General features: G+C 31.8%; 1 protein-coding gene and 2 pseudogenes across 3 annotated transcripts; 2 read left to right on the top strand and 1 right to left on the bottom strand.

Moving 5' to 3' along the window:
- Window positions 1–76: 76 nt before the first annotated feature.
- On the bottom strand, window positions 77–3851 carry BDCG_05659 (siderophore iron transporter mirB). The gene is made up of 5 exons (XM_045421345.1): window positions 3096–3851; window positions 2414–3027; window positions 2079–2331; window positions 1872–1994; window positions 77–1802 (listed from the first exon to the last, which is right to left on the bottom strand). Exons 1-5 carry the CDS (start codon window positions 3293–3295, stop codon window positions 1232–1234), a joined length of 1761 nt encoding a protein of 586 aa, XP_045277251.1. The 5' UTR covers window positions 3296–3851; the 3' UTR covers window positions 77–1231.
- Window positions 3852–16833: 12982 nt separating this feature from the next.
- BDCG_17169 lies at window positions 16834–16922 on the top strand (annotated as a pseudogene). The gene has a single exon. The product of its transcript is annotated as a tRNA-OTHER (tRNA).
- Window positions 16923–22109: 5187 nt separating this feature from the next.
- Window positions 22110–22198, top strand: BDCG_17168 (annotated as a pseudogene). Its single transcript has one exon. The product of its transcript is annotated as a tRNA-OTHER (tRNA).
- The last annotated feature ends 3693 nt before the right edge of the window (window positions 22199–25891 follow it).

The raw sequence follows: 25891 nt of genomic DNA, 5'->3' as shown, positions 1-25891 counted from the left end.
GTGCATTCGGCTGCGGGCGGTAGGGCCGGTGGTGGTGGTAGAGGGGGTAGAGGGTAAGGGGTGGAAGGCGCCTGTAGAATCACTGTTTTCTAATGCAGACTAGCTCCACAATAATTAACACACCAAGGCTTTGTGTGCAACAAAAACATTTTAGATGACAACGTTATTCTCTAAAAGTAGGTGTAGTAATCATTAACAAACTTACTCAACTTATATATAGTTTCACTCTAGATAGATTATATATGACAACGTTATCCTCTAACATATGTAATATAACGTAGCTACCTCCTCCCACACGAATACGGAGAACAAGAGATTAACCATTCCATAGTAACTAACTACTTGAGAGCCCTTCTGTACAGGTACTCCGTACATGATGTACGGATGGAATATCGCTTCGAATGATGCAGTTCCAATTGGAAAATTCTTCCGAGCTCGGTCGATTAATCAGATTAGCCACTGCTTGTGCCCGTTCAATGCCTCCTCTCTCGAACTATGCCTAAGGTGATGCGGCGCCAGTAGTTTTCCAGATGATGAGCTAATCATGTGCCTTGATAATTGCCCGTATTCTTGCGAGATGTTAAAAACTGAGCGGATGGCGTAGTTAGGCATAGCCTATAGTTACGTCCGGTCTTAAATGTGAGCTCACGATTCTAGTAATTGATCTTAACAACTACGCCGTAGGCGGGTTAGCTGCAAGGAAATAGGATTGATTAAAGCCGTTAACTCCAAGAACCACGTTGGGATCAAACATTGTTATGGAAAGGGGGGCTAACTATTTTATGCAAACGCTCTAGCATTAGAAGAAATACAACCAACATAACTGATGTGTTCAAGCCTCGCAACCCCTTGTTGATGCAATCTTTCAAGAACTGCTCCAGCATTAGCGGCTATAAATATTCAAACAAGGCCTCTACTGACTTTTATTTTGCGAATAAGAGTCTTCATCTCGTCTCCATGCTTAGTTAGAGATCAATGAGCCTACTAGGATCGTGAAATTTTGAGCAATTTGAAACAAAAAGATCTCTTCCATACACACAATAGTACTCTTGCTAAAGTTCTTGATCGAATAGTGACTGGTTTATTTTTTGATTGCTCTTTTGACACACGAAACCAAAATTAGAATTAGATGTAGTCGATGGCAGTATAACACGTGGGGAGCTGAGCCTGACCCTGAGGCTCCAGAAAAGCCAATTTGCAAAGGCTAGATGAAGTCTTGAAGGGAAGTAGTTTAAAAAACATTGCCTGTTGTCTGAGAACCTTCCTCTTCCTCCTGCTTCTTAATATTGACATTCTTCCAGATGACAATGGAAGCCAGGACCAGCGGCATCATGCAGACACCAGCAATAACCATTTTTCGTTGAACGTCTGCATACGCTCCAACTATAGCGTCCCGTTCGGGTGTGCCATCGAGATAGGATATCTGCAGCTCCAAATCTCTGAAAATTTGAGCGGCCAAGGACTTGCTTTCCTCCGGGAGTCGCTGATATAGCTGGCTGGGAAGAATGTTATTCCACATAGCACCTGCAATTGCGAGACCAACAGAGGCACCGATGGAGCCGAACAGGCCCCAAATTGCGAGCACGACTGCAACTTCCTGGTGACTGACGACTGACATGACGGCAAGCTGGCCGCAGACAGAGAAGAAGCTGGTACCAATACCAACAAGGACTTGAGTGATGGTTACAGGGCCGATATGAGTGTCAGGCTGCCGGAAAGGGATCAGGAGTGCAGTTCCGAGAAGCATAAATGGGACACCTATGTACGCGGCCCATTTGAAGTTTCCGGTATATCGAATCAAGCTACAACAAAGAGATAAGTAGCTTCCTGGCAGGGTAAACTCAAGGTTGCGTGTCGTAGGAAGTACTCACAAGCCAATCCACGGCGCTAAGATAGCGGACGAGAGCGAGAACGAGTTGAGAACGTAGCCAGCAGTAGTGATGCTTAGCCTATGGACAACGATAAGGTAAGAGTTGAAATAGGCATTCCAACAACTAAATGGAGTGTTAGCGTTCAATTATTAGAACTGTCAACTGGAATTTCTGTTATTAATTATGAAGACGTTAGGGGAGACTAACAAAGCTGACGCGAACATAACACCGTATAGCAAGCAGGAGCCAATGATAGTAGGTTGCTTGAGATAGTTGAAGGGAAGAAATTGCACAGGGGCAAGAAATCTTTCCCAGCAGACGAATAGGGCCAAGCAGACAACCCCAACGACCTCCATGGCAATGATATACCCAGTCGCCCAACCTTTTGGGGCATAAACCACAATACTAAAAGGGAGGAGAATCAAGGCGAACGCAGCCGTAATAAGGACAATCCCCACGACTAGATATAATCCTCTGATCAGACTTCGACATGACTGAAATAGCGTTAGGGACGAGGACATGCAAAAGAAATAGAAACATACCATCAAACTGAACGAAATGATATTTGATCGATTCCCACAGGGTGCGGCCAGATTTTTCTTTATTAAGAAACCCCGCCTTTACGGATTTTCGCTCCATGAATATCATGATAACTACGACTGGAAGGCTGACTCCAACAATCATAATAGCAAAGGCTCCAAAAGCCCACCGGAAGTTCAGGTTGGTATAAAACAGGTCGGCGATCTTGGGACCAGCAAATGTACTCGCGATAGTGGGAGTATTGTTAATGCTGAACATAATCATTCGGTTTCTCAGTGTAGTCATATCGGCCAACATGACATCGACACAATAGATCATACCGATGTGCCCAGTCCAATAAAGAGTATGGGCGCCGACATACGCTTCCATGTTTTGGCAAGTTGCCTTCATGATCAAGCCGACAATAACAAGGACAAGCATGAAAAGGTAACCTTCGATGCGGCCCCAGATGTCGACAATCTTGGCCAGCGTGAGTGTTGAACAGCCACTAAGGATTGTGGAGACGATGCTGACACTGGCAAGGAGTCCATGTTTCTCAAACGAAGAGGTGATGAACGGGTTGAGTGCGAATTGAACGGAAGTCAAGAGCATGTCAACAAAAGACACCATATAGAGCCTAATCATCGCGAGAATCAGTCAGCACGGTCACACAAGCAGAGGCTACTCGGAAGGGAACAGGCTCACAGGGAGAAGGTGAGCCATAGCGTCTTCTTCGACCAAACAGAAGCGACAGCCCGAACCCGCTCAACACCGGGTTGAAAGTCCGCAGAAGACTTGTCTGAGTCATGTAAAGGATGAACATTTGCCCCAGGAACTCCCTTGACACAATTCTCGCGCGCACTGTTCTTCTCCATGTCGGGGGTTTCTTTTGAGACGGCCACCATGATGATCAAACCTGCGCAAAGAATAGAAAGACAAAAAAGGCGTAGAGTGCGTCGAATGAATGTGGGAGAGCATTTTTCCTCCAGCACCTGGGTATTATTCTCTGCTATTAAAGCACAAAGAGAGCGGGGACCCCACTGAGACGAAAAAATCGAATATCACCAATCGGAAGATTCAAAGGAGCCAAACTCCCACTAAGGTTGATACCAGGAGAAGAAGCGGAAAGTATTTTGACTACAAAATAGTCTAGAGTTGGGGGAAACCAGTAGAAAAGCTCCGACTCATCAGATAATTCGCGCAGTGGTCATCAGATAAGATGAGGTGGGCCCATCTTATCTGATGGTATTCGCTTATGACAGCGGCTAGGCTCGCCGAAAACGCCAGCGGAACTGAGATTTATTCTCGTATAAGTGGGGGTGTCGGGGACTCGGGGCAGGCAAAAGCCTCTTCCGCGTGGTGGCCTGAGCAGGAATTCACTATCCGAGGCACTGACCATTTCATTGAAAATTGAAAATTTATATCTGTAGACAATACTACAGACGTTCATCTCAAAAGTTCTTTCTTATATTACAAACATCACATAAGTAAAATATGAAAATAGAAGGTGTGAAAGATGTAGTTAAAGCTTGCTTAATTGAAAAGATTGCTAGCTTGTAAAAAGTTATGTAATGAAAGAATTAATAAGCCAGAACATGTAATCTGACAGTAAGCTCTTGATATTACATTTAATTTCTATGTGGTTCGGAAGAACGTACGACCGTCGGATAATAACGCGGCCGCTTCCGAACTTGCTTATGAATGTAAAGGGGGCCATAGTGGCCACTAATTAATTTAGTGTATGATATATAAGAAGCCGGTGTATGCCTGTAATTATACACTGACTCAAGCAACCTTTGAATCACATCTGATAGTATGTCTAAAAACTGGTGAGAAGTACAGACTTCTTCAGAGCATGATAATTCTATCTATGAAGTGATTTATAGTTATCATATCAGTGTGATTCTAGAATATCTCAAAAGATAGTGTATAAAGAGTAGTGAGTAGAAGAGTATTCAATTAATACTGCTTCACTTATTAAGAAAAAACTTCACACTCAGATAAATGCTATGTACACAAACAGATAAGATATGAGAAAGAGAGATAAAAGTGATGAATCAGATTAAAAGAAGATCACTCTTTACTTAGAGAGATAAAAGAGAGAAGTAATCATTACTAAAGTTATATAATAATAACAGAAATCATATAATAATATAGTGATATAATAATATAGTGATATAATAATATAGTGATATAATAATATAGTAATATAATAATAGACATTATACAATTAATAAGAAATTATTAAAATAAAAATCTTCTTTAATTAATATAAATAATACTCTTCTCTACTATCTGAACTGAAAGATATACACAATCTTTCAGAGAATTTACTTAAAGCAGTAAGAAAAGTAACTGAAATCACTGAACTGAAATTAAAGCTCTGTATGTATATAAGAATTCTAAATAAGATCAAGGTCTTGTATATACAGTAACAGACTGAGATAGAAGTTAAATAACAATTAATATTCACTGTAAATCAAGTATTTACTATGAAGAGATTCACTGATACAATCATTATTATCAATAAGAATAGAGAAAATCAGATCTTAGATCTGTAGTAAGAGATTAAATATTTATATAGATAGATAACTATACTGAATCTAAAGATTTTATCATAATTATTCATAATCTCTTCAGAAGTGTACACATCATTGAAAATCACTGTGTAGAATGAGAATCTGAGTATGAAATATATCAAGCTAGAAGATCTGCTGAAGCTATTAAGCTTTAATAGCAACTGAAAAAATAATGCTGCAATTAGCTGACTAAGTCAGATATGATTATATTATCAGATTGAATATAAACTTATAGATAGATAGTTGATGAAATTCTAACAAGTCTTAAGATTTACTGCATTTCTACATAGAAAAGTGAAGTCATTATAAGTAACTGATAAAAAGATAAATCTCACAGACTCAGAGTAATATTCATTCTTATAAATATGAAATAAGTTTTTCAAATGAATCTTGTATAACTTTGAAACAATGAATATATAAGATAAGTGTTATAAATACTTCACTGAGTGTAGATAAGTGAGTAATCTTATATCATACTTCACACACTTCAGCTTATACTATCTTACATTGAATAAAGAGCTTTTAATATCTTTCTGTTTATAGATCTTCATTCATAATCTTATATCTAAGTTAAAAGTGAAATGAAAATACTTAATCTTATAATTAGACACAGTGAAAGAAGCATATAACATTCTCATTATACAGAAATAAGTGAGTCAATTATAACACAAAATACTACAATTGAGTATATCTCAGTAAAGAATGAATAATCAGACTTTTATAACATAAGTTATATACTCAGATATAATGAATCTAGATCTGAATATCATTGCTAAAGCACTGAATTCTCTGAAAAAGAGATTCTCTGAGTGAAAATCTTAGTATTATACACATCAAGCTTGCTTTAACTGCAAATATTAAAATCATAATATAAAAGATTACACACAGTGTATGTAGTCAAGAGAAGTAAGAGAGTCAAAAAACTAGTAGAATTAGTGAGTTTTAAGACACTCACTGATATTCTATAAAAAGTCTTTAAAGTGAAAAAGATGCTTATGTTAGAAGACTCTCTGAATTCTGTAAATATTAAGAGAAAGCAGGCTTCTGACTGAAATGTAAGTGAGAATGAAGTAAATACTCATCTCAATGCCTTAAGACCTGAAATGTTAATATATAAGAGATACTTGACTAAGAATTGAGAGATAACTATAAAAGTGTTAGTGAATACAGAAGCTTCTATATAATATATTAATAATTATATAATTTGAAGACTGAAAGAGATTTATTAAGTAAAGAATCTCTGATGTATAAGATTATCTGATAATTAATATTTAATATTATCTGTAAGAGTAAGAGTTTTCTTACACTTTAAAGAATGATCTTACTATATTTGAGTATAAGAGCTGCAGAACATGAAATATAATCTTATTCTCAGACTTAATTAGTTTCAAAGATTCAATCTGCAGATTCAATGATGTACATGTTATATACAGTTAACTGTTAGAAAGAAAATAGTTCATACAATTCTATTAACTGATATAAGAAGAATATTTCATATCTCTGATATAGAAGAGTTAAATCTGCTTACATATTAATAACTAAAGAGAATGATTTATAAGATCTCATCTGAAAGCATTCTGTATATCATACAGAACTCAGAAGTGAAGAAAATCAAGATAAAGAATATACAGAAGAATAAGCATATGAAGAAGCTTCTAAAGAAGTATAAGAAGATCTTTTAAATAGATCTTTCACTGAAATTACTGCTGAAACAAGAATTTGTACATAAGATTAATATAGAGAATATAAAATCAGTTAATTAGAATGTATACTCTCTATTATAAATATATCTTGAAGAATAGAAGTATCAGATCACAGATCTTCTAGAATATAGTTCTATATAACTCTTATCAAGTGTGTAAGACTTTTCAGTTCTATTCATGAAAAAGACAGATGAGAAGTGATAGATATGTATTGATTATTAAGTACTTAATAAGCTTATAATCAAGAATGAATATTCACTATTACAGATTCAATAACAGTTGAATACAGTTGAAAATACTTAATATCTATTGAAAATTGATCTTCTCTCAGAATACTAATAGATCTGTATAAATAAACTATTAGTCTCACAAACTGTGTTTAATATATAATAAGAGAAGTTTGAATTTTTAGTAATATTATTCAGTCTAATAAATACATCTATTATCTTTTAAATAATGATGAATATGACTCTTTATAAATAGAATGAAATCTTATATCTTATATATCTTGATAATATTCTAGTCTTTTCAAACTTATATAATAAATATCTGAAGTATCTTAATAAAGTACTTGTAACTCTGACAGAGTATAAGCTCTATATTAAATTAACAAAGTATGTGTTTGAAATGAAAGAGTTGAAGTTCATAGAATATGTAGTGAGTGATGACTGTATATATCTTATTTCAGAGAAATTGAATATTATAGTGAATTGACTGTGACTAGACTGACTGTGTGACCGTGTCTGAGATCAGAATCAAACTTTACAGTTATCATGTTACCTAAAAGCATTACTTCTGATCATGGTTTGTGTTCATCACATTGATCTCAAATCTCATTATTTCAAATATTAAAGATCTCAGATTCACTTTTCAAATAAAAATCTAGTCTCAGATAAAGAATATGTTTGAATTCTTAGTCATATTTTCATTCTGATCTCATTATTGAAAATGGCATCAAATAAGATCATGAAATCATTTCTCACTTACATAATATCATAACATAGTGCTCATTTGTTGAAAATTTAACAGAGAGTGTTATTAAATATCATTACTTTTCTGAATACAGATTATAATCAATATCATTTTAATTAAAAAAAAAATGTAAAATATAAAAAATAATAAAAAAACAAAAAATAAAACAACAAGAAAAAATCACAACAAAAAAAAAAAAAAAAAAGAGAAAGAAAAAAAGAAGAGAAAGAAAAAGACAGAAAGAGAAAGAAAAATTAAAAAAAAAAGAAAAGAAAAAGAAAAAAATAAAAAATAAAAATAAAAAAAAATCAAGATTGCAGGGCTGCAGCATTTTCAAAATACTTACTTCTCAGAGTCTTCATAATGTTTATTATCAACTGTGTATCTCTCACAGTGAGAGTAACACAGCTGTGATAAGTCATTGTCTTAACATTATCTAATAAATAATCAGTATATATCTATATAAATGTGAATAATTAGAAAACATACACTTAAAAAGTGTGATCAGAGTGAACTCTGCTGCCACTTGAATAACATTAAGAACAGAATGCTGGAATTGATGATTTCTCTCATTAATTTCACAGACAAGGCATGCAAAGATGATCTTGAGAAATATAAGATTCTCTGACTTCTGATAGAAATGAATCTCATGAAGAGACTCTATTTTCATCATATCAGAGACTGAGTGTTATCAAAAAGTGTTACTTCAATACACATACACTTACTGTGATGATTCATTCTCTGTGTATGTGACTGAGAGTTGCAGCTTTCTCACGCTGCACAGCTCTCTCTGAGATGCTGTCACTGGTTTACAATTCACACAGTCTTTCAGTCCAGTATGTGCTGTGTATATACAGCCCTGTGTGCTGGGGCTGTGTTGGTCATTATGGCCTGGTGTGATACTCGCTTTTTGCAGGCCATGTTTTGTTTGATTGAGAAGGGAGAAGAGATGTAACTACTGTTTTATTTAAGAGAGAATGAGTAATTAAATCTATAGAAGATAATTTGATTTCTTCTGTATTTAAAATTTAATTAGTCTATACTTTTCAATTTAAGGGTTTCTGAGAGTGTTTTAATAGTTTTCATATCAGCTTGGAATTAGTGATTGATTGAAGAAGAGAAAAGAGAGAAGAAAGAAATGAGAATAACTTATCTTTATAATATGAAAACAGAGAATTGCTGCAACTATTTATTCTAGCAACAAAGATCTGTTTTCTGCATGTATCTCTGATACAGATTATATAATAACTGTATATAAAGAATATTAACAGTGTATGTATTGAATGAAGATGATGTTGCTATTAGACTGACCGTGTGACCGTGTCTGGGACCAGGACCAGATTTTTTGATAGTCTCATTACCAATTCAACTGATCCCATTACACGGTTTTAACATTAAATAGTAGTCCCATACTGTCCCAGTGGGACTTAGTGTCTACTCTTGTCACATTTTCCAAATGGGACCATGATTTCCACTTCTCAATTTAAATTATTTTTATGACTTTAAATGACTTTAAATCTCATTTGAGCGTTACCAAAAAGCGTTACTTTTTAAAAAATTAAAAATAGTCTAAAAAAAACCTTAAAATGTCTAAAAATAGTAACTTTATGCCAAGAATGGGACTAAATGGGACCAAATGGGACCACTTTCTCATTTTTTTCAAGTCATGGTTCCATTTTAAGATCTGATATATAGTCACTTTACATGTTTTTTTGATAGCCAGTCCCAGCGGGATTCACGCCAAGAAATGTATGGGACCAGACTAAATGGGACCAAACGTGAAATTCATGGTCCCGGCGGCCAGTCTAGTTGCTATATAACACTGTAGCTGTTTCTGTACATTGCTGAAAGCTGTTAATATTTTCTTTGAATCTCTTTATATTTAATAAGTCAGTAATATATTTCAATGCACTTTCTCTTTTATCATCATCATTATCATCATTATCATCATTATCATTACTATTATTATTATTACTATCATTATCATCATTATCATCATCATCATCATCATTATCATCATTATTATTATTATCATTATCATATCATTTCTGACTGTCTCTTCTGCCTTTATCTCTCTTCAATACTCACTGAAATCAATCATGTCATCTCTCTTCAAATATTCTGCGGTTCTGTGAACTATCAAGGCGCGTGAGTGCCATCACAGATTGAAGAGAGAGGAGAAGAAGATGTTCAAGCAAGAGAAGACAGATTGCAAGACATGTTATAATGCCTTGAAGAGGCTCTGTAAGAGAGTAGAATGATAATGATTTTAAGTAATACTTCTAATAGATTTAGACTGAACTAAGTATAGAAATAATATGAATGGCACTGTCTGTGAGAGATTGAAGAAGAAGACAGTGAAGAGTCTTATACAGCAGTGATAGAATCAGAAGAAGTTCTGAGAATGATTTAAGACTAAGATGAAGAGAGAAAGAGAGAAGAAGAGTGTTACTGTAAATAAGTGACAGTAGAAGAAGATTGAGAGAGTATTGAAATGAGAGATAAAAAAGTCAAAACTGATAAGTTTTTTATTTATTGAGAGATAATGATTTTTAATAATACTTCTGTTCTCTAATTGATTAGCAGGAGCTGACAGAGAAGAAGGGAATTGAGACCTTGTTCAGGTCTTGAATGTGCTTCATAATTCAGAACATTGAGGAGACAGCTCTGCTCTCTGAGCATGTCAATCTGCTTACTGCTGAGATGGAACCTGAGACAGCAGATTAGAAAATGCAGGATTTTGAGGTGCAGATTGACCTGACTGAGAAGAAGCAGTGAGAACTCTTCTCTGAGAAGGCAGTGAAGAGAGATTTTGAGATGATTATCACCTCAGATAAGGAGAAGAAGAAGGAGAAGAAGAATAAGAAGTGAATTGTGAAGAATAATAAGAAGAATGAGAAAGAGAAGAAAGATGATGAGTAGAAAAAGTTTTTTTCTTTTTATATTAGTTAGTTTAGTTGTAAGTTCATAATTATTAATAATTGAAATTAATTTTGAGTTTTTAAAAATTATTGTACAAGTTGTAATCAAGTCAGGAACAATATATATATATATATATATATTTAACTATCATGATTCACAAATCACTATAATATATAAGTATCAACATTTTTTCAACATTGATATTTATAATATTAATATATTTTTAATAATATTATCTGATAATGTAATTTAGTAACACTCTCTTTTACAATATTAATATATTTCAAGAAATATGACAGAGATTAATCAAGATTGTTTATTTACTTTTATACATTGATGATATTCAATCTGAGTTAGTACTAAAATTATAACTAAGCTAAGAAACAAGATTATTTTCTCTTATATTAATTCTTCTTACACACATCAGTGATCAGTTATTGAAAATAAATTATCATCTTTCTCAAATTATTATCATGTCTTCTGAATTCACTTCTTTTACTTCTATTGAAGATTCACAAACTCTTCAAGAAATCACTGTGAATCACAAAATCTATATTGTTTACAATTCAACATGGAATACTCTCTTTCAATTATGATGAATAATCACTTCATTCTTCACATCTGATTCCAGGTCATGAAATTTATGAAAAACTCAACACAAACATTGAGATAAACTATGAAATAATTATTAACAGGTTGTATTGCAGATTACTGAAGAGTCATCTCTCTGCTACAATCACTGCAACTTCATTCAGAAACATTCATCATGAACTGATCATGACTCTGAAGAAATTTCTTGACATCTGAAGTCATCAGAATGCAGATAATAAAAGAAAAATAATCAGAAAATTACTACTGAGCTGATAAGTTGCTCTATCAGATAATGATTTTTAATAACACTAACTTTCTAATTTAAAGAAAATCATGTGAAAATGACTCTGTATCAGTACTCTGATTTCATAACTCTTATCTGATAACTTCTATGAACAATTACTTTGCATGAGTATATCTCTGAATCTTTCTCTTTGATCAATTGAAAACTCTGAATTCTGAACACTTCTTTAAATGCTTAATTCAAATCTTCATATTTCATATTGATTCTGTCTTCAGTTCAACCTTGAGATACACTATAAAGTCAATATACAATATCTAGAATCAGAGTTGAAGAATCATTGAAGAGTGTCTCTCACAGTGAATATATGAACTAGTACAAACAATCTTGCATTTATGAGAGTTACATGTTATTACATTGATGAGAACTGAACTTATTAAGAGACATTAATTGAATTTAAATCATTGATCAGTAGTCATACTGAGAATTATATGACAGAGATATTAATGACTGTGATTAAAAATGACTATTCAGATATTAGTCTCAGTCTTCTTGCAATTACAACTGACAATGCTGTGAATAACTACACTATGATAAAGAGCTTGAAGCAAAAATTGGCTTTGCATTTCTGAAATGATAAACAAGGTCATATTCTCTACATTGCTCATGTGGTTCAACTTGTGATGCAAACACTGATAAAGAATCTTAACATTGAGATGAAGAATAATGAGATGACTGGTTCTTGAGATGAGAATGAGATAAAAGTGATTACTCAAGTAACTTTTACATTCACTTTGCAAAAGATAATGTTTTTTGATAACACTTTTTAATATTACTTTTTGATAACACTTTTTGATAACACTACTGTTAATTTTGAATAGATTGACTAATAATTTAAATATCATAGATTTGAAACATTGCTAATGTGATTTGTATCTCTTCTAAATAACAACAATGATTTCATGATATTCAATAAATAAACAAATCAGTCATATCACTGAATATGATACAGAATATTAGAATATGATGAAGTTCAATATATAAGATAACTGTTCAGACTCTTTGATTGCATCAGATAATTGATCATTGAGTGCAACACTCTGATTGAGAAAAGATTCAGATATTAAAACTTTCTGATATGAAGTGAACTCAGTTGAAATATGTGATTGATTTACTGTTTCAGTTTTATAAGATAACAAAGACAGTCTCAATCACTGGTACATCAATGCTGCAGTCAGTCTGATGAGTGTATAACAGTTTATTTACTTATCTTGAGAAGCAGTTGAATCACTCAAAAAGAAATTTAGTCTGAGATGATGCTATAGCACAGACTATTATTACTGTAAGAGATAAACTGGCATATTACTACAGTAAAATGAAATAATCTTTTACAGAGTACTATGCTGTAGCAGCTCTACTAGATCTCTCTCATCAAGTTAATATCTACACTTCTCAAGATTGAACAGAGAAGAAATAAGACTCATATGTTAAATTAGTCTGAGACTACTACAATGTCAACTATCAGAGATTTGAATGAGTAGATATTTGAGATGTGAAGACAGTGAAATACAATTCTCTAGTAAGTAATAATCTTTGATAACACTTCATATCACATAGAACTATAATACTAACTTTGAAACAGAACTTGCATACATTGATTACAACTGAAAATCAGACAAAACTACATACTTGTAAAACTGAATTTGACTGCTATCTTCAAGATGATTCAATGAATTTACATGTCAAATCAATTCTAAAGTTATGAAAAATTGTTAAGAGTACATATTCAACTGTTGCACTGATAACATATAATATTCTGACAATTTCATTGACAGAGGTGAGAATGAAGTGAAAGTTTAACTCAAGTTAAGATATTTATCACTATCACTGAGAACAATTACAAGAAGAAACAATCAAGAAACTCATGATTATAAAACATGGAATTAGCAGACAGTTTAATACCTCTGATCACAGTATATCAGAGAAGTGTAGTTTTCATGAGAAAGTGAAGAATAAACTTGCACAAGAATGTATTTAGTTGTTTCATGAGTATTATCAATAATTATTACTAAATTCTGATTATATAAGCAATCACTGAATGAACTGAATGAGACTGATTTTGACCTTCAGTTTCAGTCTCATTCTGATTTTGAAAGAATGATCATCTTTCACAGTTTATTCTGGAAAATTACTCTCATTTCACTGTTCTTGAATTAAATCTGGTCATTTTTCACGCCATTTCTCTCAGAAATGGTCCATTTTCAGATTTTTTTGAGGCTTGGTCCTGGTGGGACTCACGCCAAGAAATGTATGAGATCAGACCAAATGAGACCAAATGTGAAATTCATGGTCCCGGCGGCCAGTCTAACTGTGACTGTGAAATGTATATTATATATAACAGTTTCTTAAGTTAATCTCATATTACTGCAGATTTATCAAGAATTTTATATGAATATCTGTATCATTTTCAGATCTCTTAAGAGAAATAAATACAAATCTGTGAAAGAAGAAGTTTTATTCAATTATCTGAAATACTGTGTATGAAGAGACTTTTCTTACACTGAGAGAATGTATAATAACATTCTCAGTACTTATTTAATTAGATTATAATAAATCTTTCTATATTAAGATAAACACTTCTAAATGAGCTATCAGAGACACTCTTCTATAGATGAGTAAGAATGACAAGCTGTATCTGATAATATATAATAATAGAAAACTATCAGATGCTGAGCTTAATTACTCAGTGTATGAAAAGAAATTACTAACAATTAAATATATACTGATATTATGAGATAGATATATTAATAACAGATATATAATAACAGTGATCACAGATTATAAAAGTCTTATCTATCTATAATTAATAATAAAATCTTTCAAATACTTAGTATATTGAATCTCAGAGTTTTAAGTATATAATCTTTATATTAAATACTGAAAGAGATTGAATACTGTGATACTGAATATAATCAGTTATAGATCTGATTTTATAAGTAAGAGTTCTGTAAATCAGATATAAGAAAAGTTCATATTAAACACACTGAGAGAATATAAGAAATCAGAATAAGTGAATACAATAATCTCTTGCTTAAAGAATAGTAAGATATCAGATAATAAGTATCTTATAAAAGTAGTAGAAGAGATGCTTCTGAACTTTAAGCTAAGAAAATTGAAAAATAATATTATACTTTATCATGATCTAGAATATGTAGAAGCTCTCTATCTAGAATATTTATTTAGACATAACTTGATAACTCATATGTATAAGAAATTCAGTCACTTAGAAAGCTCTGAACTCATAAGTATACTTAAATCAAGAGTATACTAACTAAGCATGATCAAGAATATTTAGATATATACTTATAAGTGTCTGAATTATCAGGTTGTGAAACAATCTAAGAAAGAATTAGAATGTGAGAAAGTATAATATCAGATAAAGTATATAATACAACTGTTTAAATAATCAAAGATGAATCTTATAGATATATTACTGCAAATACTAAATGAAAATTAATGAGTAATTACTGCTATTGATTACACTACTGATTGATCAGTTATAAAAGCAGTTTCAGAGATAATAGAGAAGATGATGATAAAGTTTCTATATAATGAGATCTATATTAACTATAGAATACTGTGTGAGATTCTAACTGATAACAGTGTAAATCTCATAGAAGAAGCAGTGAGACATTTCATGAGTCAGTTATAGATAAGATATTATAGAACAACATTATATCATTCATGAATGAATGAGAAGATAAAACACTTGAATAAAATCTTGAGTAATATGCTGATGAAATATCTAGTAAGTAAGTCTACAAGACTATGAGATGAATATCTCAGGCAGGTGCTATTGACTACACAGATTTAACAGCATGCAGTCTTCAAGCATTCAACATTCTACCTGTTGTATGGATTGCATCCGCGCATTCCGGAGAATGCTTCAGAAAAGGTGAGGGAGGGAACAGTTACTGAATGAACACCCGCTGGCCTTAGAGTTGTACGCGCAATTACAACACGCATGAGGCTCCTCAGGAAGAGAGAGAGAGACATAAGAGAATGCAGGAAGCAGAATGCAGCGTGTGAATGACTCATTCTCACAACAACATCTCAGACAAGATGTATGAGCCTCATATCTATAAGTGTAAAAAAGTACAATATCTGCATTCTCATTTCTGAAAACATAGATATCTTTCATCTGTATCACAAAGTTGAATAACAGACATCAGAGAATAGACTGATACAGATCTATTATCTTAAAGAAATTCATTAAAGCAGATATTTCTGTAATATTGAACTTTACAGTTGTGAAAAGTTTCTTGATATCTGTGAATACTATAACTTTGTACACAGTAAAACCTATAATAATTTTTTCTAAGAACAGAAAAATCAGTATTAGAAAGAAAAAATAAAAAAGAAAAAAACTTACAATCTCAACACTGTTGAGAGAGAAGATAATTCTCTGATATGAATAAATAATTATCTTATTATAAATATTTAAAATGAATGTAATAATCAGTATTCATAACTGAACTTCAGATAGTTATGTTATACACAGTCTTTATACAATAAATTATTCTGAGAGTCAGTAAGAAGAGTAGAAGTATACACACTGAAAAATATAATTCATTAAGTTTATATAACATCTTCTTGAAATAAGAAGAACTGATAATGAAAGCAGAGACAGTAAAATCAGAAGTAGTAGAAGTGAGAGTTACAGTCTTACAGAAACAGAGATAGTAGAAGCAGAAGAATCAGATACAGAGACAGGTGTAGAAGATTGAGAGAAAGTGACAGAGAAAGAAATAGAGAGAGTAGAAGAAGATATAGAAGACTCAGTTACATATAATAAAAGCAATTTCTTCATTATCATATTCTTCAAGTTCTTAATCAATGATTTAATATTGAGTTCACTATCATTAACAGATACAGATCTGTTAACATATGAAGATTCTACATGAATAAAAACAAACATATCAGCATCTGCAGTCATATAAAATCATGTCAGAAAACACAATCAGAAGCTCATTAAGAAGAAAAATAGTGAAGAATGTATAATAAGATGAAGAAGATGTATTATTTATAATAATACATTCTAATGATTGTTAGAAGATAAACAAGTTCTGATTTCATTTTACAATGCATTATACTTACTACTAGACTGACCGTGTAACCGTGTCTGAAATCAGAATCAAACTTTACAGTTATTATATTGTCTAAAAGTATTACTTCTGATCATGATTTGTGTTCATTACATTGATCTTAAATCATGTTATTTCAAATATTAAAGATTTCAGATTCACTTTTTAAATAAAAATCTAGTTCTGAATAAAGAATATATTTGAATTCTTAATCATATTTTCATTCTGATCTCATTATTGAGAATGATATTAAATGAGATTATAAAATCACTTCTCACTTACATAATATCAGCCCCGGTGGCCGAATGGTTAATGCGGCCACCTGGTAGCGCCTTGGCGTGGGAAACCAAGGCGCGTGGGTTCGAAACCCGCAGGGGATACATTAAATCCGGAACTCAAGCACCTCAGGTTTCTAATAAATACAGAGGTGTACAAATCACTTCAATGAATTGCTCTATGTTTCTGAGCTGGGAAGTTATTATTGCATGTATCTAATTATCACTTCTTTGTATTTTCCTATGTTCTTGTTATCTTGACATGATCTCAACACCTGTATTTCCTCCTGTATAATCAACACTTGACCTGTATTTAACATCACGCAAGAACTCATCATAAGCTCCGCTTGCATATGAGTATAATGAAAGAAGAATAATAATAATAATAATAATACATAATATCATAATATAGTACTCATTTGTTGAAAATTCAATAGAGAGTATTATTAAATATTATTACTTTTCTGAACACAGATTATAATTTATATAATTTTACTTATAAAAAAAATATAAAATATAAAAAAAATAAAAAATAAAAAACAAAATAAAAACAAGAAAAAATCAGAATAAATAAAGAAAAAAAAAGAGAAAGAAAGAAAAAAGAAAATAAAAATAAAAAAAATCAAGATTGCAGAACTGTAGTACTCTTAAAATACTTACTTCTCAGAGTCTTTACAATATTTATTATCAACTGTATATCTCTCACAGTGAGAGTAATACAGCTGCAATGAGTTATTATCTTAATATTATTTAATAAATAATCAGTATATATCTGTATAAATGTGAATATTTAGAAAATATACACTTAAAAAGTGTGATCAGAATGAACTCTGCTATCACTTGAATAACATGAAGAACAGAATGCTGAAATTGATGATTTCTCTCATTAATTTCATAGATAAGACAGATAAAAATGATCTTGAGAAATATAAAATTCTCTAACTTCTGATAAAAACAGATCTCATGAAGAGACTCTATTTTCATAATATCAGAGACTGAGTATTATTAAAAAGTGTTACTTTTATACAATGTACATGCACTTACTGCAATAATTCACTCTCTATATATGTAGCTGAGAATTACAGCTTTCTTATACTGCACAGCTCTTTCTGAGATACTGACATCAGTTTGCAACTTACATAGTCTCTCAGTTCAGTATATACTGTGTGTATACAGCTCTGTATACTGAGACTGTATTAATCATTATAACCTGATATGATACTCACTTTTCATGAGTCATATTTCATTTGAGAGAAGAGAAAGAGAAGATACAACTGTGATTTTATTAAGAGAGAATGAATAATTAATAATATTGAATATAATTTAATTCTTCTGTATTTAAAATTTGATTAGTCTATACTCTTCAATTTGAGAGTTTCTAAGAGTGTTTTAATAGTTTTCATACCAGCTTGAACTTAGTGATGAGTTGAAGAAGAAGAGAAAAGAGAGAAGAAAAAAATGAGAATAACTTGTCTTTATAATATGAAAATAGATAATCACTGCAATTATTCTTTCTAGTAACAAAGATCTGTTTTCTGTATATATCTCTGATATAGATTATATAATAACTGTATACAAAGAATATCAACACTGCATGCATTGAATGAAGATGATATTACTATACAATACTGTAGCTATTTTCATATATCTCTGAAAGCTGTTAATATTTTCTTTGTCTCTTTATATTTGATAAGTCAGTAATATATTTCAATGTACTTTCTCTTTTATCATCATCATCATCATTATCATTATTATTATCATTATTATTAACATTATTACTATCATCATTATTATTACTATTATTATTATCATTATTATTATCACTATTATCATATCATTTCTGACTGTCTCTTCTGCCTTTATCTCTCTTTCATGCTCACTGAAATCAATCATGTTATTCTTCTTCAAATATTCTGTGATTCTGCAGATCATCAAGATGTGTGAGTACTATCACAGATTGAAGAAAGAGGAGAAGAAGGTGTTCAAGTGAGAGGAGACAGATCACAAGACATGTTAGGGTTAGGGTTAGGGTTATCTGCTCTAACAAAGATTTTCTTTACAGCTTCTTCAATTACTTTCAAATTCTCTTTGATAGTTTTTGAGCTGTAGACTAGATCAATATCATTCACATAACTCAGAGATCACACTATTCTCATATTTCTATTTTTGAATAGATATACAGTGAATATTGAAAATAAAATGAGTGAGATTGAAGATCTCTGTGATACTTCTATTTTTATCTCAGTCTTGTCTTGTTTCATTCCATCAAAGAAGAGTTGTATAATTCTTTTAGACATAAAACAGTTAACTCATTTTATTAGAGAAAGTGACAGTTTTAATATCTTCAATGTCTGAATTAACTTTGACTTTGAAATATGATCAAATGCTTCTTTTATATCAATAAAAATTGCAGTTGAGACCAGACCCTCATGCTTTGCTATTTGAATATCATGAATAACTGAGAGAACAGTGTCAATTGCAGATAGACTGGCCGCCGGGATCATGAATTTCACGTTTGGTCCCATTTGATCTAGTCTCATACATTTCTTGGCGTGAATTCCGCTGGGACTGGCTATCAAAAAAACAGGTAAAGTGACTATATATCAGATCTTAAAATGGAACCATGACTTGAAAAAAATGAGAAAGTGGTCTCATTTGGTTCCATTTAGTCCCATTCTTGGCATAAAGTTACTATTTTTAGACATTTTAAGGTTTTTTTTAGACTATTTTTAATTTTTTAAAAAGTAACGCTTTTTGGTAACACTCAAATGAGATTTAAAGTCATTTAAAGCAATAAAAATAATTTAAATTGAGAAGTGGAAATCATGGTCTCATTTGGAAAGTGTGACAAGAGTAGACAGTAAGTCTCACTGGGACAGTATGAGACTACTATCTAATGTTAAAACCGTGTAATGGGATCAGTCGAATTGGTAATGAGACTATCAAAAAATCTGGTCCTGGTTCCAGACACGGTCACACGGTCAGTCTAATTGCAGAGCACTGTTTTCTATCTCTCATTTATTCACTGAATAAAAGAGAATCATCTATAGAGCTTATAAAAGATAGTTGAGTAGCTATTATTTTTTCTAAAACATTTCCTAGACAGTTCAATAGAGATATTACTTTATATGACTTAGGAATTGAAGTTTTTCTATTAGATTTTGTAAGAATCACTCCAGTGGCTTCTCTCCAGCATTCAGAATGATATTCATTTTTCAAGAGATTGAAAAAGAGCTCAAAATATTCATTCTTTAAGTAGAAATATGTATTTTGAATAATCAAGTGATTAATTGAATCAAGACCTGCAGCAGTTTTAACAGAGCTTGAGAAGATAGCTGACTCTAATTCATCTTGTGTAAGATCAGGCCATTCCCAGTCATTTTCATCAATGTAGTTGAGAAGTGATATATTCTCTTCCTCTGAATCTGAATCTGAATCTGGTGAGTTCTGAAAGAGAATTCTCATAAAAGCTTGACATTTTTCCTTAAAAGAGTTTGCTGTATATGATTCATTCTGAAACTCATATTCTAAGGCTGGAAGTTTTGCTACACTTCTTGTTTTAGTATAGTTAAAAGCTTTAAAAACTTCCTTTTCTTGTACTTCTTCAAGAAATTTATTCCAGCAGTCTGTTTTAGCTCTTTTAATATCTGAAAAATATTCATTTCTGACAGCTTTGAACTCTTCATCAGATATTACATCATTCTTTCAATCTCTTCTAGCAGTAGCTAATTCTTTTCTTTTAGATGAGATATTCTCATTTCATCAAGATTTTGAATACTCAGAAGATTTTCTTTTTAAAATATTATCTCTAACACTTGTTAGAATAATAGATGTAATAAGCTTCACTCTATTCTCAAGCCTTTCATTTGAGATATCTTGATCAGAATTTCAATATAGCTCATTCTGTCTTTCAGATTTTAACAGTTTTATGCTTTCTTCAACTGCTTTTCAATCAGCTTTTTCAAAGTTATACTGATTAGAGAGAAGAGGATTTTCACTCATTTGTTTTTCACTCAGTTCAATATCAAATTGAATAATCTCATGACCTGATTCTGATGTCTCATTTGAATCAATAAATCAGTTTACAAGTCTTCTTTTCATTAGATTTTGTGATATGAAGCTTAGATTTATAATAGACTTCTGTTTCATATCTTTTCTAAAGAATGTTTGTTGATCAGACTTATTAACCAAATCTATTGAATGCTCAAAGATTCATTCAATCAGATTATCAGCTCTCACTGCTCTCTTGCATTCTGAATTTCATCAGAGATGATGTGTATTGAAATCTCCTGCTATTATAGAGTTCTTGATGTAGTTATGTTCAGAAATCCTCTATTAATTATTCAGATATTGTTATTTTCCTTCAATGACTTTTCATTATAGATATTTATGAGCTGTATAGTATCAAACTCATTTTCTTTATCTATAATATCACTCATCAGAATATCAGGGTCAGACATGATATCAAATCTTAGATTAAATTGATATCTTGATCTCTTTCTTTCATAGATCACTACTCTTGACTTTATCTCAGACTTTTGAGGTAGAAAGTAGTAGTAGCTTGAATGAGAAATGATGTAATTTTACTCAGTATCAAAATTCAGTTTCTGAAGTAGTACAAAATCAACTTTTTATTCAAATGCAATTTGAAGATAAGAATAAATACAATTTGAGTTTCTATCCACATTATTTTGAATAAATGTGATTTTTGAAGAGTTTTTAAACTTTTTTTGTTGTTTTTGTTGTATATTCATACTAAAAGAGAGTAGAGATAGAGTAGAATCTAGTCACTATTATCAGATAGTAGATTATAACTATTTTGAAAAGTCAGAATCTCAACTGCTTACATTATATCTAGTTTATCATCAGAGTTATTTCTCAATTCTCTAATCTTAACAGAAGTTTGAGGATTCAAATTCTGTTTACATTTAGCTGGAGAATTGGAGTTTGAAGATTTAGATAGTTGAGAGTTTCTTCTTTTTAAGCTTGCAGTTGTATGTCTACTGACTTGACTCTTCTCTTCAGTTCTAGATTGACTTTGAGCTTCATCTTTTCTCCAGTTCTTTTGAGTTCTGGAAGCAAATATACATTCTTTTGAGCTAGATGCATGTTTTTCTTTACAATTAGAGCACTTAAGCAGAGTATATTAACATATTTCATCTCTTTTTGAGCATGTTTCACATTTATGCTCACTAGTTTTGTGATCTCTGGCACAGAATGCACATTTTAAGTCTCTAAAACATGAGATTGCAAAGTGTCCATATCTTTGACAGTTTGAATAACTGTGTTTGAGCCCCGGTGGCCGAATGGTTAATGCGGCCACCCGGTAGCACCTTGGCGTGGGAAACCAAGGCGTGTGGGTTCGAAACCCGCAGGGGATACATTAAATCCGGAACTCAAGCACCTCAGGTTCCTAATAAATACAGAGGTGTACAAATCGCTCCAATAAATCGCTCTATGTTCCTGGGCTGGGAAGTTATTATCGCATGTATCTAATTGTCACTCCTTTGTATTTCCTATGTTCTTGTTATCTTGGCATGGTCTCAACACCTGTATTTCCTCCTGTATAACCAACACTTGGCCTGTATTTAACATCACGCAAGGACTCATCATAAGCTCCGCTTGCATATGAGTATAATGAAAGAATAATAATAATAATAATAATAATAACTGTGTTTGAGCTTTGAGATTCATTCTTGAGTCTTTGTATTCATGAACTCTCATTTTCAAATCTGCTACTCTTACTTCAGAGATCTTTAACTGTTTAAGTGTTTTTATATATACTAGAACAGAGGCATTTCTCCTGCTTTGTCTGAACTCAATTGAATTTAGTCATACAGGCTTCTTTCTCAGTTGAATAGAGTTGTATTCTTTCAATTCATTTTTGAGAAGTAGCATTTCTTCTTCACAGTCAAAAATTTCAACTGGAATATCATGAAGAATGAATTTGTCTCACTTTTCATCTCTTTCAGATAGAATTGTTGTGTTTAGCAAAGATTCTACTGCTGACTTTCAGAGATTCTCATTCTGAATAAGGAATTCAGCACTGAATTCAGGCATTGTAGTCAGAATGATGAAGTTTTCAAAGAATGATGACTCAATTGAAGCTATAACTGGTTTTTGAACTTCAATATCAGTCATCAACTGAGAAAAGAACTGCTGATTAATTTCATTTCTAATTCTGAAAATGAGATTTGAGTTTAGCTTGTTTCTTTGCAGAATGTTCTGGTTTGAGACTTTGAGAATAAGTCTTCTATTTCTGAAGATTTGAAAGTTTTTCTCTTTTTGCATTTTCCTGAAATTATATAATGATATAGTGATATAATAATAATGATACAGTGATATAACAATAGACATTGTATAATCAATGAGAAATCGCTGAAATGAATATCTTTTCTAGCTAATATGAACAACACTCTTCTCTGCTATCTGAATTAAAAGATATGCAGAATCTCTCAGAGAATTTACTTGAAACAGTAAGAAAAGCAGCTGAAACTGCTGAACTGAAATCAAAGCTCTGTACATGTATGAGAATTCTAAATAAGATTGAAGCCTTGTGTACACAGTGGCAGGCTGAGGCAGAAGTCAAACAACAATTGACATTCACTGCAGATCAAGTATTCACTATGAAGAGCTTTATCAACACAATTGCTATCATTAATAAGAATAGAGAAAATCAGATCTTAGACCTGTAGCAGAAGATTGAATGTTTACACAGATAGATAACTACACTGAATCTGAAGATCTCATCACAATCATTCATAACCTCTTCAGAAGTGTACATATCATCAGAGATCACTGCACAGAATGAGAATCTGAGTATGAAATATATCAAGTCAGAAGATCTGCTGAAGTTATCAAGCTTTAATGACAACTGAAAAAATAATGCTGTAATCAGCTGACTAAGTCAGATGCAATCATATTATTGAATTAAATATGAACTCACAGACAGACAGTCAACAGAATTTTAACAAGTCTTAAGATCTGCTGTGTTTCTACACAGAAAAGCAAAGTCATTATAAATAACTGATAAAAAGATAAATCTTTCAGATCTGAAGTGATATTCATTCACATAAATATGAAATAAGTTTTCCAAATGAATCTTGCACAACTTTGAGAAAGTGAATATGTAAGATAAGTGTTATAAATACTTCACTGAGTGTAGATAAATAAGTGATCTTATATCATACTTCACACACTTCAGCTTATACTATCTCATGTTAAATGAAGAGCTTTCAACATCTTTCTATTTACAGATCTTCATTCATAGTCTTACATCTGAGTTGAGAGTAGAATAAAAATACTTAATCTTACAGTCAGACACAGTGAAGAAAGCATACAATATTCTCATTATATGAGAATAAGCAAGTCAATTGCAACAGAAAATACTATAATCAAGTATATCTCAGTGAAGAATGAGTAATCAGACTTCTACAACACAAGTTACACACTCAGATGCAATGAATCTAGATCTGAATGTCATTGCTAAAGTACTAAATTCTCTGAAAAAGAGATTCTCTAAGTGAAAATCTTGATGTCATGAGCATTGAGCTTGCTTCAACTGTGAACATCAAAATCATGATATAAAAGATTACACTCAGCATACACAGTCAAGAGAAGCAAGAGAGTCAAAAAACTAGCAGAATCAGTGAGCTCAGAGACACTTGCTGATATTCTATGAAAAGTATTCAAAGTGAAAAAGATGTCTGTGTTAGATGATTCTCTGAATCCTGCAAATGCAAAGAAGAAGCAGACTCTTAAATAAGATATGAGTGAGAATGATGAAGTGAACACTCATCTCAATACCTTGAGATCTAAAATGTTAATGTATAGAGAGCACTTGAGTAAGAATCAAGAGATGACTGTAAAAGTGTTAGTGAATATAGAAGCTTCTACACAATATATTGATGATTATATGATTTGAAGATTGAAAGAGATCTGCTGAATGAAGAATTCCTGATGAATAAGATTATCTGATAACTGATATTTAATATCATCTGCAAGAGTAAGAGTTCTCTTACACTTCAGAGAATGATCTTGCTATATTTGAGTGTGAGAGCTGCAGAACATGAAATACAATCTTATTCTCAGACTTAATTGATTTCAAAGATTCAATTCACAGATTCAATGATGTACATGTCATATATGATTGACTGATAGAAAGAAAATGATTCATACAATTCTATCAACTGATATGAGAAGAACATTTCATATCTCTGATATAGAAGGATTAAATCTGCTTATATATTAACAAGCAAAGAGAACAATTTACAAGACCTTATCTGAAAGCATTCTGTATGTCATACAGAACTCAGAAGTGAAGAAAATCAAGATAAAAGATATACAGAAGAACATGTGTATGAAGAAGCTTCTGAAGAAGTATAAAAAGATCTTCTGAACATATTATTCACTGAAATTGCTACTGGAATAAGAATTTGTACATGAGATTGACATGAGAGATGCAAAACCAGTCAATCAGAATATGTACTCTCTGTCACAGACATATCTTGAAGAACAGAAGTATCAGATTACTGATCTTCTAGAATGTAATCTCATATATTTCTCATCAAGTGTGTGAGGCTTTCCAGTTCTATTTGTGAAAAAGACAGATGAGAAGTAACAGATGTGTATCAATTATCAAGCACTTAATAAGCTTACAATCAAGAATGAATATTCACTGTTATGAATTCAATAACAGTTGAATACAGTTGAAAACACTTAATATCTATCAAAGATCAATCTTCTCTCAGAATACTGACAGATCTGTGTAGATGAACTATCAGTTCTGTGAACTGCATTTAATACATAATAAGAGAAGTTTGAATTTCTGATAATATCATTCAGTCTGATATGTGATTCAAAGGTTGCTTAACCAGCGTACGATTACAGGCGTATGCCGGCTTCTTATATATTGTAATATCATACACTAAGCTAATTAGCAGCTGCTATGGCCTCTTTACACTCATACACTAGTAGTTTGAAAGCGGCCGCATTATTATCTGACAGTTGTATGTTCTTCTGAACCACATTCTCCCTCATCAGATTCAGTCATGCTCACATGATCATGTTGTACA

The sequence above is a fragment of the Blastomyces dermatitidis genome, assembly GCF_000003525.1.
Source record: "Blastomyces dermatitidis ER-3 genomic scaffold supercont1.5, whole genome shotgun sequence".
NCBI lineage: Eukaryota > Fungi > Ascomycota > Eurotiomycetes > Onygenales > Ajellomycetaceae > Blastomyces > Blastomyces dermatitidis.
This window is presented reverse-complemented; position numbering and strand designations above follow the sequence as displayed.

Excerpts from the sequence above, each read along its gene's own strand:
- BDCG_05659 (XM_045421345.1), bottom strand. The coding sequence starts at position 3,295 with ATGGTGGCCGTCTCAAAAGAAACCCCCGACATGGAGAAGAACAGTGCG. Across the intron at positions 2,332-2,413 it reads TCATTTCGTTCAGTTTGATG|TCGTGGGGATTGTCCTTATT; the intron begins GTATGTTTCTAT and ends GATTATATCTAG. Across the intron at positions 1,803-1,871 it reads TTAGCGCCGTGGATTGGCTT|CTTGATTCGATATACCGGAA; the intron begins GTGAGTACTTCC and ends TCTTTGTTGTAG.